This window comes from Salarias fasciatus, chromosome 13 (genome assembly GCF_902148845.1).
Source record: "Salarias fasciatus chromosome 13, fSalaFa1.1, whole genome shotgun sequence".
Classification (NCBI taxonomy): Eukaryota; Metazoa; Chordata; class Actinopteri; order Blenniiformes; family Blenniidae; genus Salarias; species Salarias fasciatus.
The window spans coordinates 8,403,627-8,423,259 of record NC_043757.1 but is presented as its reverse complement, the minus strand read 5'-3'; the positions used below and the strand labels follow the sequence as shown (position 1 = coordinate 8,423,259).

Genomic DNA, 19,633 nt, shown 5'->3' with positions numbered 1-19,633 from the left:
ACCATTGCTAACATACTTGACTCAAATGTGTAGGGAAACACTGGGGATCTTCAGGTTATTGTTAGGGTGAGAGGTCTGTGCTTAGTTCAGGTTGCTAAATTCATACCCTTTGATAAATTATAAATACTACACCATTTCATTTACATCTTTTGCTCTGATAATAGAAATGCCACAATGAAGGGAAAGAAGGCCTGACTGAGACTCACAATCCTCACCATAAAATATCTTTAAAGCATGCACTGTTTGGGCACAGTAGGACCTGCAGCAATCCTGTAAGATAGATGAAATCAGGTCCACTGCGGACGCCAACTGAGCATTGAGAAACTCGCCTGTTTCGAGCTACTTTTGAGAATAATTTCTAAGAATAAGAGCAGAATTGCATCATCCGTCAGTTTTTGTAGAGAAGACCAACATCTACTGTCTTTACACCTGCCGTAACAGGTTTACGACATGACAGAAATGCAAAAACTGTATTTTTCAGGAACATTTTTCCAGTCTTATGACACCGCTGACTCAGTTCATGCATACATACTTTAAATGGTTGCTGTTTATCTTCTGTTTCATAACGATGACTCTTCTGTGTTTTAGGATTACTACCACTGTGGCTTGCAACATGGATCTGACCAAGTATCCCATGGACAAGCAGACCTGCACACTACAACTGGAGAGCTGTAAGGACACTTTCAACTTAATAAAGTGACTCTCAACTATGCTGCTTGAAGTGGTGGGAGGGAATAATTCAAATGAATCACTTTCTTTTATCTCCCACATTGCTTGTGTGTCTGAGTGCCTGATGCCACCGTGCACACGTTAACCGGGTCAACTGGGATCCTAACAGAGGCAATGCATTCAAGAATTCACACCCAGAAATGTTTTGCTGGTTTACGTTAAAGCTGGTGTCAGGTTATGAAAGATTAATAGCTCAAGTCTCTTGTGTACAAAAGTATTCATCTCCTAAATTGAGTCATTTGTCGAGGTCTCTTTGGCAGTCTTTCCATACTTTGATCACTTGGATTTGGACAGTTTATTCCGTTCTCCCATGCAGATCCAGTCAGATTGTGTCAGATTGTCTGGAAATGTCTTCTACAGATGTTCTTTGAGGTTTAAAACTTTGCTTCGGATGGCTCACCCGACAATTCTTCTGAAGCCGTTCCAGTGTCGTCTTGGCTTTATGCTTCAGGTCGTTGTTTTGGTTGAAAAGGAACCATGACTCCAACCTTAGGTTACCTCTGTCTGTGTTCTCTAAAGTACGTCTTCTTTGTCTGTATCCTCTCAACTCTCAGCTGGCTCACTTTCCATGCTGTTGGAAGACTGACATTCTGCCTAATCTCTCGTATTAGTTTTATCAAATTAATTTTTTTTCCCAATGGATGCACTGATGCCGATTCCAGTATTAGAAATTGGGTTTGATACTGCATGGCTTACTGGTATCTGTAAAAGATCTGAGACATAACCTAGCAAGTATCACGTGAAGTCATCTATCAGCAACATTGCCTGCAGGCCTGCAGGTCTGCAGGTCTGTGGTTTGGAGATCCTTTAACATTAAGGACAATGACAAAAGTGAGACGGACTGTAAATTATGTTCTGCCAAAATATCAAGAGTAGGAGCGAGATCTAGTTTGTACAACACTCGCGACTTAATCACCCAAGACATCTGGACCAGCAGAGGTAGCACGAAGACGCTCATTAATTTAACTGCTCAGTGGATCCAGGAGGATTTCACTCCGAGCTATGCTACATCCTCCAAACTACATGCTACATGCTACATGCAAAAATGTTTCGGGCCGTTTTGAGGTGATTCGTAACAACGCATAACCTTATTATGCTGTTGTATATGGAGTACAGATTGGGCTCAGTTGCAATTTAATAACTACTCGTATTGGTATTGCATTTTTATTTCTTTAAAAAGTGTAATCTTGCTTATTTTCCTCTGAAGCTTTCACTGTCATGTAGATGACCATTTTCAGACTTCAGTTAGACTGCCATCTTTCTGTCACTCAGGAGGGTCGTCGTCGATCTAATTGTGGCACCATAATAGCCTGATTAATAGAGCTCTCCTCAGATGGCTGTTTTGACCTCGTGTTGTGCTTTCTTTTCATGAGACTACCGGAGCTTTGTTCGAGTTGCTGCTTGATTGTCACCTCCTTGATTAAGTCGTTTCTTGCTTGGCTGCACAATTCGACCGGACAATCAGCATCAGAACTGTTGCCCTGATGCTGCTAAACTTCTTTTAAATTGAGGCCATTGTCCTTCATACATTTAGAAGTAGTTTTCTACTATTGTACTGATCTTGTGCTTCTCCACAATTTCTCAGATTTCAAACCCTGGTTTTTCTTTGATGTTCATTTGTAGGAGACTCAATTGCAAAAGTAATAAAGGACAGCTGAGTTTTCAAAACTGTCTTATTTATTCAAAAATTCTGGACAGGCTTGCCAAAATGATTGCCACTTCATCAGTAGCACTTTACAGTTAATGTTGAATATATAAAAAAAGTTCTAACATACTCAGTGAGTTTACCAAGCCAAGGTTGGCCAGATGAAACAATGAGGAGGAAAATCAGCAGCTGACAGCAGCGCGGGGAGATTTCACAGCCGCCTCAGGCTTTTCAGACTGCGGACAGTCAATTTGAACAGCAATATTATAGCAAACAAGAATTACCCAGTGCCACAACTGCAGGGGGAAAAAACTATGACAGGGAGAGATTTTATTCTCTTTTTTGAATTGAGGACATTTTTCATTTTGCTGTGGTAAAAATGTGTCAGAATAAGTATCCAGAATCAGTATTGATCAGTCATACCTGGAAAAATATCCCCTATATAATCCAGCTATTATTAAGTGATGTTTAGCTCCAGTAGCGCTAGCCATGCTACATGCTAAAGAGTTTCAGGAATCACACTCCAGCAATGTGACATAAAAAAACACAATTAAAGTATGACTGATATATTCATTAATAGCTAGCTAGAGCATGTGGCGGCGCACAGCGAGCTCGGTCTACATTCTACAGTATGCATAGGGCAGTGTGTAGTTCAATCCTCTGCGTACCGTGTTGTAAAGCTGTTGCAGGTGTGTGTAGCGTTGATGTACTGAGGTGGTTTGTGGCAATATATTCTTTGAGCATTATTTGCACATGTAGTATGAATTAGACTTGAGGTCATTTAATAAATACTTGCATCGGTACTTGGTATGGGAAAATAGCTGACGGTTAGTGCTTGTACTTAAAAAAGTGATATCGGTGCATCCATAGTAAAAGCACATATTTTACCACTTCAGCTCCCAACGTGCTTTTCAGGACCAGTCTTTTTGACCCATTCACACACAAACCCACATTGAGGACGGCTGCCATGTAATGCATTTGCACACAATTGGAAATTGGACTTGAAGTTCAGCGTCTTGTTCAAGGGCACTTTAACACCTGGACAGCTGGATGCCAGGGCTAAAAGAAGTCACCTCACTTTCCCAAACTGAGCCACATCTGCTCGGTCTCATGTTTTGGCATGCAGCATCCCTGACTTTATCTTCCAGGGGTTCTTTTACTACAAGTGAACTCAGTGTCCATTGATAGCACAAATCCTCTGTAGGCCAATTATGAAAACAAATATCTGGCAACACCCTCTGGAAATTAATGTAGAACAGTCCTGTGAGATTTCACTGAAATTGGTTGGAAGATAAAATGTGGTGGCAGTGTGTTTATAATTGGAATAAACTATCATTAGGTTCAAATGACATGAAATGATGGATTTCTTCATTGGGTAGTAGGAGTGTGAGAGATGGCAGGGAGTGGAGGCTGCCCTCAGACGCCTCCTCTCTCTTCCCTCTCTCGTCTTTGCATTCCTGCACTCCTTTTTTTGTGCTCTCAAATGACAGCCAGCCAGGCTAAGCTAAGTCTGATCCCTGCCAGAAGCCCACCAGGACCTCCGTGCCAAATAAAACATTTAGCTTGAGCTCCAGTGCCACTTAGCAGACAAAAAGACATCTGGAGGTTAAAGTTAGGTAACTGAGAGGATGATGGATCCAGCCCTCGCCACCTCGATAATTCTCAGCTAAATATCTGCTACTTTTTTTTTCCCTCTCCGTCTGACTCTTTCCCACCCTCCCTTGCAATCTCTCTCGCCCTCATCCTGCTGCTCCATCGCTGCTGTTTTCTCTCTCTGCTGTCCCTCTCTCACTTCAATCTTCCATCTCCCTCTTGCTCTGTCTCTGCGTCTCTTTATGAAAATGTATATTCAAGGATTTATTTCTTTTAATGCTGTGCCAGAAAGTGGATCCTCTGCACAGGAGGAGGCTTTAAAGGGAGCGATCGTTGTGGGAGGGTGTGGGGCGTTTCGATTGGGATTGCGGTAAAATATTTAGCGCGTTCTTGACAGGAAAAAAGGCTCCAAAGACAGCCGGCATTCTTTTGTGATCTTCGCTTTCTTTGAAATTTTGGCGCCGGCCCTCTCAAACACTCCTCGGTGAGGATATGGCTGCTTGATTTCAAGGGGTTGGGGGGAGGCGCAGGGTGCCGGAAGGCTGAGTGTACCTCCATGTAACTCTTTCCACGCTATTGCACATAGCGTCACTGCACATCTATGTCTAATTTGAACGGTAATGCTGGGAGTGTGGGTCAAGAAAATAATGAGTTATTGTGCTCTAAGAAATACAATGAGGGAGAAAAGATTGCATTTGTAGGCTCTTCATTCAAGTCGGGAAACTCCGTTCCCGGTGTTGCACCGCGGGTCAGCACACACACGACTCTTCACGGGCTGAAGAGAGTGAGCTTCAGCAGATTAATGTGCATTTGATGCACAGCACACTGCATCAGCTGACTGCACATCCTCTCCCTTTCCTTATTCTCTTGCTCCCTCTGCAGATAAATTAGGTAAATGCACCTTGTTAATCACTTCTATGTTTTTTTTTTTGTCCCTCAGTTTCAGACATGAGAACCACACTGATCATTATGCTTTGTTACTTTGCTCTATCAAAACTACAACCACGCTTAACTATGCCACGATATTAATTTTGCACGCGGTCTTATTCCAAGTTTTATTTGGGTTATCTCACCTCTCTAGGGCCCAGTGCAATATGCATGATTAGTCTGTTATGGTATGAGGCAAGAGTTAAGCTCCTCACCAGGACTTTCCTCCCCCCTCCCCGGTCTTTTACTCTCCTCTTTGAAGAATTGAATGAACACCAGAAATGCATTTCCATTAGCAATTCCTGTTGGAGCTCTTTATGTCAAGCCACGTTAAAGCGAATAACGGGAGAATATTCCTAATGTAACTACGTTTGTGAAACATTAGCATTGTAATTGAAAGGGGGGCTTTTGTTGTAGAATGCTGTAGAAATACATATGTTCTTTTCAAGTGTTGCGCAGTGCAGGCCTTGCTCTTCGAGGGTAACGTGGGCTCTTAAAGTAGCTTTCCAGAGGTGTTTTCACATTCCCTTTGATTCTGGCCCGGTGTCTGTCTTTTGCTGATATTTAGCATTAGAGAGGGAATTTACCTCCCACTATGGGTCGCAATCCCAAACAAGTCAGCTGAAACAGGATCAGACCATAACATAGCTGCAGATTGAACGGTCTCAGTTATACCTGCAATTTCTCTCTTTGTAGTTCAGTGTACTGCTAATATCAAGGTGGAGATCAAGTCATCTCTTTTATTTTGTCCTGCTGAGAGCTGGACTTGTGACGTACACTGTTTTGTGCTTGTGATTGTACTATTCAAGCTGTTAGGCATTATTCAATTCTATTTTTATATAATTAATCCACAATCTGCTCAGGAGGAAGAAAATGTGAGTGACTGCAGGTTTTGTGCAGCACGATGACAAATTAATGCCCTGTAAAGTTTAATGATGGCAGTTTAGGCAACCTTTTTGTGCATGCTATACTCAGACCACCTCAATGTCTCCCAGATGGTTCAGTTCCTCAGTCCATAATTAAGAGTGAAGCGTGTGGAGAACATTTCTCGACCATCATTGTGGGATGCAGCCCGGTAAACACAGAGATCTGCCTTAAAGCTCAGCTCCCTGTTCACCACTTCAGTACAGCGGCGGCGTTACTGTGAGCGCCCGTCCAGAGCTGAGGCTGATCTCACGATAAGACCACACATGATACATGAAATCCTCCACCTGGGGAAGGCTGCGGTTCTTTCCTCGACATGGCTGCACAGTGACTGAATCATGGACTCAGACCTGGAGGTGCCGATCCGCATCCAAACCACTTTACTGTGCTGTCATCTTGAAAAAAGCTGAGTTGACAATCATTAGCTTCTAAGTCTAAGATTGCTGGAGGAAGAGATGGTGACAGTGTGTATGAGACTGTAGACAATAAAGAAAACTTTAAAGGCCACATGTGATGTTTTATTAAGTGCCATGCATTAAATCATGCTCACATATTAACAACTGAGGGCTTGAATTAACACGTGTAGAGCATGTAGCACCTAAATGAATTAAAGAATATAACTGTGATGCTGATTTCATCCATTATAGACTGTGAAATATCTCAGAATAACATTTCTTTGTCCTGTTTTTTTTTTCCCAGGGGGCTACAACATCAACGACGTCATGTTTTACTGGACCAGAGGGAATGAGTCCGTCAGTGGGTTAGACTCTCTGCAGCTGGCTCAGTACACGGTGGAAGACTACTACACATCTGTTTCAGAGGCCATCTACGAAACTGGTAACAAGAACATCTGCTGGCCACTTATCATGTTTGAACATACAGTCTGTATTTTTCTTAATTGTTGATTTTGATTGAAACATCCACAATGCCTGTCTCGTGCCAAAAGATGGTTCATCTGTTGCTTCTTCATTTACACAAAGAGTAAATATGCCTAACCCATGGTTGGAGCTCTTCTTAACTTTAATTCCAATTCAAAACAAGCTTCAAGGTTACAGTGACTCAACACTGCCCCCAAATGCACACAAATGGCATGACATGAATCTCACAGCTATCTTTCAACAGCAGATAAATGTTTCAAAAAAGTTCCTAATTTCTCATTCGCACCAAAATTGACCAGTTTTTACTTTGTTCTTCACAAAGGTCATTACCCCAGGCTGGTTTTCCACTTCGAGCTGAAGCGAAGCATTCTGTACTTCATCCTGGAGACTTACGTCCCTTCCAGCTTGTTGGTGGTTCTCTCTTGGGTTTCCTTCTGGATCTCTCTGTCCTCTGTCCCAGCACGGATCTGTATTGGTAAGAGCTGACAGCTTTACTCACTCAGATGGAAAAAAAAGGTTTCTTCCTGAGGTTCTTTGCTCTCTCTTACTTACATTATCTAAAAAAACAAAACCAAAAAAAAACAAATGTATTTCCACAGATCATTGTTGTATTTACTTCTGGCGTTCGGACAGGCAAACATCTGTAACTTTCAAAGATTCCCTCAAGTGTGTCAGATCTTGAAGACCCTTTGGACCGAGAAACCACTTTATTTCTTCTTTGATAAAAGAGTTTGTTGAAGGAGTTGAGTTGTACATCTTTGTCTAAAATCTGGTTGCTGACTTATTAATGCTTGATCAAGATTTCCTGAAGGATTTTTTTTTTTTCTTTTTGGCCTTTTTTTCTCAACTGGGCCGTCCCATAACTGTGTTTCTTCTTTTTGAGTCATGCCTTGGTGGATATGTTCTGCACGGGTGAACTTGGGGATTTCTTCCTTTTATTTTTTTTATCCCACGGAAACATTCAGCTCTGTTTCAACTTTGGCTTCAAGACAGATGCTTCACATCTTCTCGTCATGCCTTCAAGCTCTCTTTGATATGTTGCAAAATTCATTGTTGGATCAATGACTGCATGCTGCCCTGTCTCTGAAGCGATGAAGCAACCCGTAAACCTTTCAAATATTTCCCCAAAACATTTCCACTACCATGCTTCTCACTACCTACACTGTTGGAGGATTTTTTGAGAATTTTTTTTTTTTCTTTTTCCATCAGACATTCTGCTCTGGGCTGAATTTGCCGTGGCAGTCGTACCTGAACAAATTGGCACTTGTTTGATATCTACACCATTCATAGATAAATTTCCTTGCAGAGGAATAACACATTTGAAATAATTTTGAGATCTTCTTAAACCTCTTGCCAGACTCAAAGCCTTCCAAATTTCTCTCTCTTTTTTTGTTTTGTTCTGAAGGCCTTTGAGGGCTCTTTAGATCTTGGCATGACGACACCACACACTTCAAAAACCAAAGAGAACAGAAGAGTCTAAATGTCAGGTTTGAAACAGGCTCCACATGTCACTCCCAGATATGAGCTTTAATCATTCCCACCTAATCTGCAAGTGTGATTTTAATTTCAAAAACTGTTTTGGCTGCGATAGACCACCTATTTAATTGAGTTAACACTTCCTATTTTCACTCTTTTTACCTGTGTGAACTGGGAAGCTACAATGGAGTTAAGAGATAAAGCTTTCTGATTCGATTTGGGTAAAATAGGTATGTCATTTATTGTGCAATTTCTGAGATAAGATCACAGTTTTTATGGGTATGATCTCAGGAGGTTTGAATCATAGCTTGCTAGAACCCCATTTACATGACACAGTTTCAAGTTAAAACACTTTTTTTGTGTGTTTTCCATTCAGAAAAGCTTCACATTAACACAGCAATGTTTTGAAAATGACGTCTGTTTACACGGAAACACCAGACACCTGTTTAGTCTCCAGTTGCTGCTGTTGTAATTAAACCACACACACCTGCGCAAAGAAATTCCACCTTCGGATCTGCTTTTCAAAAGTTGAATTTTCAGTGGCTCTGAGCACCGTTGTGTAAACAGACACCAAAAGCACAACAGGAGTTTTGTGATTTCGCTTTAAAATGTTCTAAAATAGGTCGTAAGTTATTGTAGGTTTTGATTGTAACTTCTCCGAGGTTTTTTTGTCTTGATTGTTGTTTTTAGGTCTGATTTTAGACGACGCGAGCTTCCAGGGATCATTGCTGACACTGATGTTATCTCATGGGAACATTAAAATATAGACGTTATGACATTCTGCTGGTTGTGATTCTCCAGGCGGTCAAATCTAACTTCTCAAAATAAACCACAAGATTCCACCTCGTGACAACAGGGATGTTCAGTAAAAGATGAGGTTAATGTGGATAGTCATGGCCGCCCTTGCTTGTTCCTTGCTTCTTTCTTGTGTTGTTTTTAAATTTCAACAAAGAGTCACTGATCGATAGCGATGAAGATTTTAATTATCAAAATAATCAGGGATTCAACTTACCTGTGGCATTTTATGGTTGATTGAATACTTCATACTTGACTAGTGTCTGTCTTTATCCCATGCCAGGAGTGACCACGGTATTGACCATGACTACTCTGATGATGGGCGCTCGGACGTCCTTGCCCAACGCCAACTGCTTCATCAAGGCCATCGACGTCTACTTGGGAATCTGCTTTAGCTTTATCTTTGGAGCGCTCATCGAATACGCCGTGGCCCACTTTTGCACCCTCACTCACGGTGAAACACACGTGCTCATGGTGAGACCCTCCTGGAGCTACTGTCATTTCCGGACTATAAGTCACACTGATTTTTCGTTGCTTGGCTGGTTATACAACTTATAGTAGGAAACGATCTTTATGTCAGAAGTTACCATTACATCCAGCAGGATGCCGCTACAGTACGACAGAGATGTACTGTGATGTTTGACTGACAGCACAAGCAAAATGTCACCGGAAAGCAAAGGCGACACAGCACTGTTTGAAACGAAATGATAAAATGTGCAGCAGAAAACAAACAGAGCATCAGACAGACTTCACAGTGTGCTAGAATCTTGACAAGGACAGGAGAAAAACAAAGAAAATGTTACCATGATGAAGAAAACAAAGAATCGTGGGCTGAAAGCACGATGGTCAGAGATGGAGGAACAAATTCACAGATGGTCCTGGAACAGCCAACTTTTGGCCGAATGCAGATTTATCTCTGCTTAAGCACAACTTGTGTGTGTTTTTTCTTTCTTCACGACACATCTTTGATAGATTGGACTTCTATAAACTCTTGTGTGACCTGTTGTCTGGAAAATAACAGTAAATGTGTGTGTTGTTCGTGGTGTTGATTCCTGTTGTTGTGGTCAGACTCATTTTGTCCATCATGGTGGTTGCTGACATCATTTTCATCATCATATCGCCATCACGAGCTCGACCAGGTAAGTTGGAGGCATAACTCCGTTCGGGCGTGTGTGTTGCTTCCCGCTCGTTGATTCCTTTCTGGCTCTGTCTCCGCCTTTCTTTGCAGTACGGCCACCAAATGCACGACTTCGACGACGAGATCAACGGCATCGTCACCACCATCTCCACCCACTCCAGGGCCAAGAGGCGCAAGGAACCCGCTGCCGCTCCCGCCCCGGCCCCGGCCTCCACAGAACTCACTGTCAGCCCGTCCAGCCCCTCGGGCAGCGAGCCCAAGCCCGAGGCGGCGCCTCCGGAGCCCACCAACTGGTGCCTCACCGTTCTGGCCACCCTCCGCAAAATCCTCCGCTCCATAAGCTGCTGTCATGTGGAGAACCCCCACCACATAGACAACTACTCCAGAGTCACCTTCCCCCTGTCGTTCGTCATGGTCAACCTACTCTACTGGACATATTACCTGTACTTTTAGCACTCACCAGAGTGAAGCTTCCGCGAGTCCGAGGCAGAGAGACGAGAAGTGTATTTTACTGTATGTATGTACAGTGAGTGTTACTTAGGTCTGTTCTGAGGCGAGTGTGTACAATTTCTACATTTGGATTCTTGAGTGCAGTAACATTCTCACATAGTCTTGTTTTGGGGGAAACGGCGATGTTTGCTGCTCCATTTTATATAGTCGTGCGTCTTCGAACGGCTTCGAGTTTCACGGCGCCGGATTTTTGACAAAATCAGATAGACCTGAAGCTGAAAAGGAAAGATTTCATATATGAGACGAAAATTGCTTTTAATGGTGAAGCTGGCCAGCGCGTCGTTTTCCTTTTAGTGTATTTGTTTTTAGATAGAGCTGCAGTTAAAGTCAGCAGGACAGAATTTGTCAGCCCTGTTGAGTGAGAGCAAGTTCCCATCCCACTTTGATTCTTCGGTTTGATGGATCGAACATTGATAATTTAAAACTTCATTTTCAATTTCCACCTGCAGGTTAAACATTTAAGAGTGAAATGTTGAAAAATACTGGATAGCAGAAGCATGGTGAAAAAGAGAGAGGTGGATAAATATCTACATGGGGGAGAAAACTCTAAACTACATCTGTGAAGGACAGTCTTCTCATCTGTTTAATGCCTCTCTTTCTTCTGTGTCCTTCTGGGAGTTATTTATAATTCACTGAGCAGTGCTGTTTCTGTTTGCTTGCGTTTTACCTTTTTTTTTGTTGTTGTTTTTCATCTGAGTTATTATTATAGTGGCCTTTGGTCCCTTCAGTTAAATTGTGGAAATGCGGTCGCCACATGTTTACCTGCCATGCAAATCTGGTTCTGCTGTTTCACAAGGGAACATTTTGAGATATGGAAGTCCAGAGTCTGTTATAGATACATACATGTCATGATTTTTTTTTCACTCTACTAGTGACTAAATGAGTAAATCATGTTTCACCAAGAAACACAGCAAAAGCAAAAGTTGAATGCGGCAAAGATATAATAACCCTGTCTTGGGGGGAACACACTAAAGCTGCTGAGGCTTTTATGGGTTCACAGATGAATTATTAAAGCTCAATCCATTGTTATGGAAAAAAATTTTCAGAGTCACACAATTCCTCTCTCTTTGATTTACTTTTTTAAATCACACTGGAGTTCACAAACACAACTAAAAGACATTAAAAATGTGTCCCTATTAAATTGGTTTGAAGTGATTTTAAAGCATGAAAACCTATTTATGGTCAACATAAGTTGAATTTCTCATATGGGCTGATTTTCTGCTTTCTACGTAGTGTTAATTTAAAAATGCTCCCAACAAACAGTTGAAAATTCTGTGATTTCCTTGAGTGATAAAGGCTAGCCAGCGTAGCCACAATTATTTAATGAGTATGATGAGAGACGCTGAAGCTTCCATCCACCGAAGAAGTTGTTCTAAACCAAAAATATTGCTTAAAACACTTAAAAAGCAGCTTTTTGATTGAATTATCTGGAATACTGTGGCTCAAAGTCTCTGTAAAGAATAAGTTAGCTAACGAGAGGGCTCGCTCATGTTAGCCACTTTGGATTTGCTAGCTTCAAACCTAACAGCTGCTTTGGATTGAAATACACATTACTCTGAGAACGTCGTGAACATCTAAGCCAAAAACATAATTTATGAATTCATAAAGTCTTTCGCAAACAAACCCAACTCACAGTTCTCAAATGCGTATATACAGATTGCAAACCCAAAGTCATGATTTTTTCATTCGTCGGTGAACCCTCAGGCGTGGATTGCAAATCCAAGAGCATCGTATATCAACTTGCAATAAGTTATGTTAGAAAATGAAATAACCTGAAATGTTGGTGCCAAATAAAAACTAACTTCATAATAACATTTTTAATTATATAAGAAAAACCTCCTCAGTGACATCCAGATGAAAGCATGCTAATGCGTTAATGAGACTTTTGCAGGTTATTTATAGATCCCTTTCTCTTCATTTCTTATTACTTTAATATGGAATTCTTGGACATCCATATTGCGAATGACAGGTTTGGATAGACTGTAGAAAAGACACTTGAACAGACAGGTCTCATATTTTATTCATATATACTGTATATGGAGTGTATTCTCTTCCTATGGGCTGCTGCTGGTGTTTCTCGCTGTGCTGTAGTAACAAATGAAGCAGTAGTCAGACCTTGCTGTGGTAGACATTGTGGAGTGATTTGAATATGAATGAAACGGTCAAAATATTTCAAGAGGATGTCGTCATCTGTGCGTTATCCAAATGGAAAAATGCCTGGATTTGAGGTGTAACTCTTGTCCACAGTTATTTTATTTATTTATTTTCTTGTTTAGTTTATTTTAAAGCTGTTGTCACCGGTTTCTAAGTATCTGGTGGTTTGAGTTCAGGCGATATTTGGTATATTCGTGAACCAAAGAACCAAAGACTCCCATTTTCATGAAGCCGTTCCTGTCCATTTTGCCTTCAGTTCCTGACTTTAAGTGCATTTTTTCAAATGTTGATACCATGTTTTTCATTCAGTGGGGTATTCAGAAATAGCATGCAGTCAGTGAGCAGATGAACACAACACTTCATGTTTCAGATAGACAACAGGATTCAGTTGAACAACAGAGATGCATGTTTATTTATTGCTGTATTCGATATTGCTGTGACATACTCTCACTCATTTAAATGAAATCTTAACAGTTCATTTAACCCCCATGCAAGTCTCAAAGGTTTTCATTTTTAACAACCATGTTTCTGATGTGTAACATCTATATATATATATTTATGCTTCACTGACTTGTTTTAGTTTTACTGCTTACCATTTTTTAAATATGCCATCGATCACCAAATTTTCTGATTGCTCTCTTTGCCTGATAATAGAAAAGTAGGTTTTTTTCTTCAGTTTATGTTCCTCCTGCATGATGATCAAGTGTAACTTTTGCATTGTTTGGTTTCGGTTTAGCATGATGGGGAAGAGCTGTATCAAAATGCTAAACCTACTGCGAGGATTAAGGCCAATTCATGCTTTCCGTGTGTTGTAAACTCTATTATCAAAGTCCAGGACGGACCTGCAAAACTAATAATATGTTGATATTGGATAATTGACCTGGGGCACAATTTTCCAGATGGTCTTCAGTATCATTCATGATGAAAGGTGACAGGAATTTCTGTATCTTCAGGGTGAGAATATCGAAAGGCATCGAGGATCGGATAGTGATGCTGAAAATAGGTTATGGAAGGAAGCTTGTGTTCACAGGTTCGAATCCCTTTCCTGACGGGTTTGAAGTGGTAGAAAGTTAAATACACAAGCCACTGTGGTGACCCCAAAAGGAGGCAGCTGAAATGAAACCATTGAAAAAACACTTCTAAACTGGGTGGAAACGTGACATTATGATCTGATCTGATGCATTGATTATCATGTCCGACTGACAAAAATACACATTGTGGATTTAGCGTGCTACCCTTTGTGGACATGGAGTAAATAGGCTTGCCCTCAGATTGTGCAAATACTGGAAATAGTTAATGCTCATCAATGAATGTATAACTTGCATTGCGGTTTACCACATCTGGGAACATTAATGTTGTTAATTACTTGTTGTTGCTTTTTTTCTTAAGTGATTCGATGAAAGTAATTTCTACAGCTGGCTCCCCATTACTTTTGTTTGCTGATTTTATCAAATATTTTCTGTATTGTACCTCAAGCTTCATCGTAACTCAGACTTTATTATGAGTTTTAGAACTCATATATTATAACTTAGCCCATTGCTCCATCAAATTCTTCCATGGTAAACACAAGCGGCAATGCTGTCTCCGTAGGGTTGTTGTGTAAACAGTGTAATGCTCTTTGAACCAGTTTGAATTGTCCTGTTTTCTTGTGATAAAATTTGTTATATTATTCTTACTACAGCACTAATCACATGAAAATCATGCAAATTAGCAGGATCTTAGCAAAGCAGGCCTTAAAATGCAGTTGATGAGGCTTGGGTTCACTAAGTCACAGTAATGAAATACAAACATTGAAACATTCTCTTTCTCAAAAGTGAACACAGAAACACTTCTGATAACCAGTTACATTGCTATTTAGAGAGTTCTTTTCTTTGTCTTGCAGACTAACACATACTCAAGATCCTCACAGTCTCACATTCAACATTCAGCCAACCTACACTGAACCGACACACAAGCTCGGAAACCATGAATTGGCCTGTTGGTGTATACCTTCTATGATCTGGGGTCTCATCTGGGTCCAGAGGTGCAGGATGCTCAAACTTCTGTTCTCATTTTTTAGTTCCTTGAACTTTGAATGAAGGAGCGATGCGGGACGGTCTTCTCCGTGGAGCTCGGAGAGCACTGACCTGTAGGAATAGGCGAAACACGGACCATCAGGTTTTATACAATATCGCATCACGGCAGTAGTGACCTTCTCAGCGAATAGTACAAGAAATGAATGCCAATATGGAGCCAAAGAACCACATGGGCAAACCACTTGCAGCTTCCTGTCGATGTGATTGCACATAGAACGCCTCTTTCAAGAGAATTGATTTTTCACTTATGGCTCCATGATTGCAGCTATACGTTGCCAGTGCTGGTTTGCTCCCCATGGAAAGGACAGCCTCTGGGACGGTTTTAGATACCCAATGAAGACGTGAATAACATTGGAAACATTGCCAGTCCAACTCGACAGCAGCAGAAAAAAGGGTGGATATAGCTACCGGTGGACTGCTCTGTCTTTTCCTGTCGTGGGACGTGAATATTAAAGCTTCCAGGCAACACTGGCTGACAACCTCACAGTTCCTGGGACTTCTACATGTGAAATGTATTTATATACTGTAGTATCATGTTAATATAGGTATGCTTAACCTGTTGTAAATAAGTATCACCACTATGCATGTTTATTTGGTGTATGAATATGAATGATAGCAATAAAAAGGTTTAATGTGTGTGGTGCTGGAATTCAATTAATATTTTGCCCACTGAGAATTTTGTGTTAAGGCAGTTTCGTTATCAACAAAAAACAGCCTGAAAATGTGAAAAATGTCCAAAAGTCTAATTATCAGCGGAGAAAGTTGGACTAGCTAGCCTGCAGATGTTGGGGCAGCAGTGTCCCAGTGGTGGTGGTGGTATACAGGGAGAGCGTGAGTCTTAATTCCCCGAAGCTCAGCTCTGCTCCCGCCGAGTCAGCAGAATCCACAGAGTGAGAGGATGATGGGGGATCTCGACACGCCTGTGCACACACACAATTACTTTTAATGAGCGTCGACTCCGTGAGATGCTCCCCTCCAAAAGGCGTTCAGTTTGGAGGCACTCTAGAAGTTCCAAGCGGAGGCAAAGATAAAATGTTTGAAAAATGATTTCATTACCCGCAAGTGGAGAATTTGGGGTGAACTAAGAAATATAAATATATATATATATTTTTTGAAATGACTGAGGATGAGGATTCGCTCTAAGACTTCGAACCACATTGCACTTTCCAGACCTCTGCACACACTTTTCAGAACGAAAACTTTCATTCATTCAATATTAATTTGCAGAAAAAGATTATTAGTAAGATTAATTATTAGGTTGTTTGACTTCATAAGGCCCAGTAACACAGCAATATATTCAAGTGAAAGGGCAGCATTTTTTCTTTTATGCTTCCTTTCTTTTTAATTTCCTTTCCTTTTGTTTTTTACCCTTTTTCTTGCTAATCCTCCACCCCTCTTTTTTGAAATTTTCCCTGTTCTTTCTTTCCCCTGTTTCTCCTGTTTTCTTCTTTTAATGCAGTCCAGTGATCCTGGCTACTTGAGCTGTTTCACCTGATTTAACCTGTTGAGATTAGACCATTTCAGAACGGAAAGAAAATAAAATAAAAATGAAAGCATGTTTCTTTTTTAATTGAAATAGACTGGCACAGGGGTGCGGAAGAGCCTCTTGTGGCTCCAGATCCACAGTTTGCAGACCGTTGATAACATATCTCGATATTTTGTCCTCTTGGTGGATTTTCACTGAAGAACTGCAGTTCCAACTTCCTCATCTTGCAAAAGTGCCTGTTTTCTATTTGTGGACACATCCAAGTGTAGAAAACAATTACAGGAGATAAAATGATCCTAACTTCACAAACACAATGCTTGGAATGAATTTTCTGAAGCAGTCAGTCCTGGTTAAACTACCAGTTGTTTTAAAAGTTGCTTCACTTGAAGATTTCTTTTTCTTACCTTGGACAGTTTATTGGAAATCACTTGATCTTTTTATAAATATCACTCTGACGCTCATAGATATTCACAAGCTTTGCCTTTAAGGTTTTGCATGATGATGACAGTGCTGGAGCAAAGGATAGCAGAAACTAAATGTCAGACACTGAAATAAATTAGAATTCAACAGAGCAGATTTGTTAATTTGCACGTCACACTGAACCTTTAATTCCAACTCGACAGATTTAGAGGTGTAATACTTAATGCAGTGGTCGAGTTTAGTCATTTGCATGTAATTTATTTGATATTGTTGCCTTTAATTGAGGGCCTTCTGGCACTATGTCAGAAACTACTTATCATCGCATGATATATTATCATTACATCCCAGCAGGGACATATGAGCACACGTTTCTGAAGGAACTACATTAGCATTAGTAACCACAGATTAGATTCACAATTCTAAGTATAATAACATAAAGCAGTGTCTTAATCAATACATGATCGTATTTCCCATCCCGGGGCAGACTCTGGGGATTTAAGTGTTTGATAGTGTAACCTCACCTAAGTACCTCTGCGCTCCCTACAGGACTGAGAATAATGATGCACCAAGTGTTGGTAATCCTCACTCTGTAAATCCTCATCCTCAGTTCAGTCAATCTCTCCCAATCCTAAAATCCTTTCAGAAAGAGATCACGAGCCGGACATATCAAAGGTGCGGGTTTTCGATCTTCTCGGTTAAAATGTTTCATCGTTCCGTTACTTTGATCATTTGTGGGCCGTCCACAGATGAGAAAGCCTTTTTTTTTTTTTTTTCAATAATCCTTCCATTTTAGTAAACTTACCTCTATACCCCTCCTATGCTTCACAAACAGCTGACAGTATCACAACACTTGATCATCCCCACACCGTGTGAGCATTAGTTTTCCGAGCCGCCCACATGTAACATTCAGGGTGTAAAAATAGCTCCGCTCGCTCAGATGAAGCTGATTACTGCTCACACGATGACAGAAACCAACCACCTTCACAGCCTCTGGCACAAAAGAGAGTCCCTCCTCCGCACAGTGTGTGCTGCTTGAAAGTTCCCGCTGAGGCGCGTTACAACCTTATAGCGCACATTAGCACGTTTGTCATGAGGTGTCCGTGAAACACGGCGCTGCCCTGACAGTCACATCTGACATTTGGTTTCATGTCACAGCTGCTGTGCTGCACAAGCTTCTGGTGAATTAAAGCAGTCTGACTCAATCTGAAAAAGTTCAGAGGCCTGTGAAAGTGCCGCGGCGCTTGAGTTTGATCCACAGGCGTGAGCGTCGTTAAATCATGTTTGTTATTTTTGAATTATACCTTGTAACGACCTTTCTGAAAACTGGTTTGGACCTGTTGATTGTAGTCTGTATGTTTGGTGTCAAGAGTCACGGTTCAGATGAAGATCGGTGGACTCTGCTGAAACTCGCCTGAAAAGAAGAAAAACAAAGTATCCATGGTTTTCTGTCTTGTTCTGAGTTCTCTTGCTGTTCATTGTTCCTCTGTTGCCGGCTTATCTCTTCCACACAGGTACATTATCATGTCTAGTTTCTGTGGACTTCTGCTTGTCTCAGCACTTTCCTCATTTCTTCAGCTGAGGCGGACAGGTACGATGATGGCAAAATGTCCAACACATATCAACAACTTGAAAGTTTTCTTTTGTGTCTCTGCTCTCTGGGTTAAGAGCAGTGTCTCCATGTTGAGTTTTGGGTTTCTGTGTAGCCTTTTAAACAGAGGATCATCCACCCGATTCCCGCAGATCACAAGATGGGTCAAAATACATTTGTTGATATTTTGCTTGAACTTTTCTGGAGGAGCACAAGACAGCTGGCTGAACTAGAGCTGCGTGATAACAGGACGAAAGTCATGGCTGATATAAAAATCTCTGTGATCTGACTCTGCATTGTCTATGTCGTAATTATAATGGTATGCTACCTGGTTAGCTCTGCTTTACGTTCTTCTCACACACACACACACACACACACACACACACACACACACACACACACACACACACACACCACTGTTTTTAAGTAGCTCCTAACCGGATGAGAAAATGACACTGAAATTAAAATGCTGCAGTGAATTTGCACATATTCATGTTATTATCAATACTGTGCACCTCTAGCTGAAATGCTGGATCAAAGCTGAGGTGTTCGTCCCCTGAGAGGGACACCAGAAGTCACAATGAAGGTTTTTCCACTCTCAGGTCATCTGAATGAGATTTTGAAAGTCAGAGAACAGAGCAGAAAAATCCAGCACAGTTTGCCAGTGGGAAAAAAAAAACTGCATTGTTTTGCTTGTTTCAAAAAGACAGTTGACACAAACCAGACAACTGTAGTGAAAATGTACTGCAGAGAAGTTGTGACTATCAACTCAAACACATTTAGTGTTTCTGAGCACCTAAAGACATGACATGAAAAACAGTAGACAGTGAGATGATGTGACAAAGCATCGAGGTCTCCTCAAAACCACAAATTGAGGAGGAAAAAAAGCATATCAAATGAGCTTGAAAAAAAAAAACTGTACAGCCAGATGGATATGTGAGGTGTGTCTTCCACTCTTATTTATTATGTAAAAATAAATACAGTCTGTTTAGTATCTGCACTTTTGCATGGAAGATGTAAGTTTGTTTCCCTTCTCCCTTCATTTTTGTTAGGTACCGAGCCAAAGGCATGTGTTTCCCTATCGGAGATGATCACATTTTGAACAATTTATCATAATATTTTGGTTCTGAGAGCGGTTTTCTTCAAGAAAAGCAGCTTTTCACTGAGTCAGGTGAATGCATTCCTCTGGAAACTGCAGAGGCATGTTGAGCTGATGTCTGTCTGCACAGCTCACCTACATGTAGTCAAACAAATATAAGTCTATTTTGACAATATAAAGTCCTTGAAGTAACCTC

At 41.0% G+C, this 19,633-nt stretch overlaps 1 protein-coding gene and 1 long non-coding RNA gene across 2 annotated transcripts in view; both read left to right on the top strand.

Moving 5' to 3' along the window:
• Positions 1-10,808, top strand: part of LOC115398888 (gamma-aminobutyric acid receptor subunit pi) — a 53,310-nt gene extending 42,502 nt beyond the window's left edge. The window contains exons 5-9 of the mRNA XM_030105891.1: positions 589-671; positions 6,518-6,655; positions 7,019-7,171; positions 9,251-9,441; positions 10,196-10,808. Of these exons, the coding sequence (XP_029961751.1) occupies positions 589-671; positions 6,518-6,655; positions 7,019-7,171; positions 9,251-9,441; positions 10,196-10,558 (928 nt within the window). The 3' untranslated portion in view covers positions 10,559-10,808. The remainder of the gene's footprint in view (positions 1-588; positions 672-6,517; positions 6,656-7,018; positions 7,172-9,250; positions 9,442-10,195) is intronic.
• The window catches only part of LOC115398889 (uncharacterized), a 154,203-nt gene that overhangs the window by 71,046 nt on the left and 63,524 nt on the right, over positions 1-19,633 (top strand). The window lies entirely within an intron of this gene.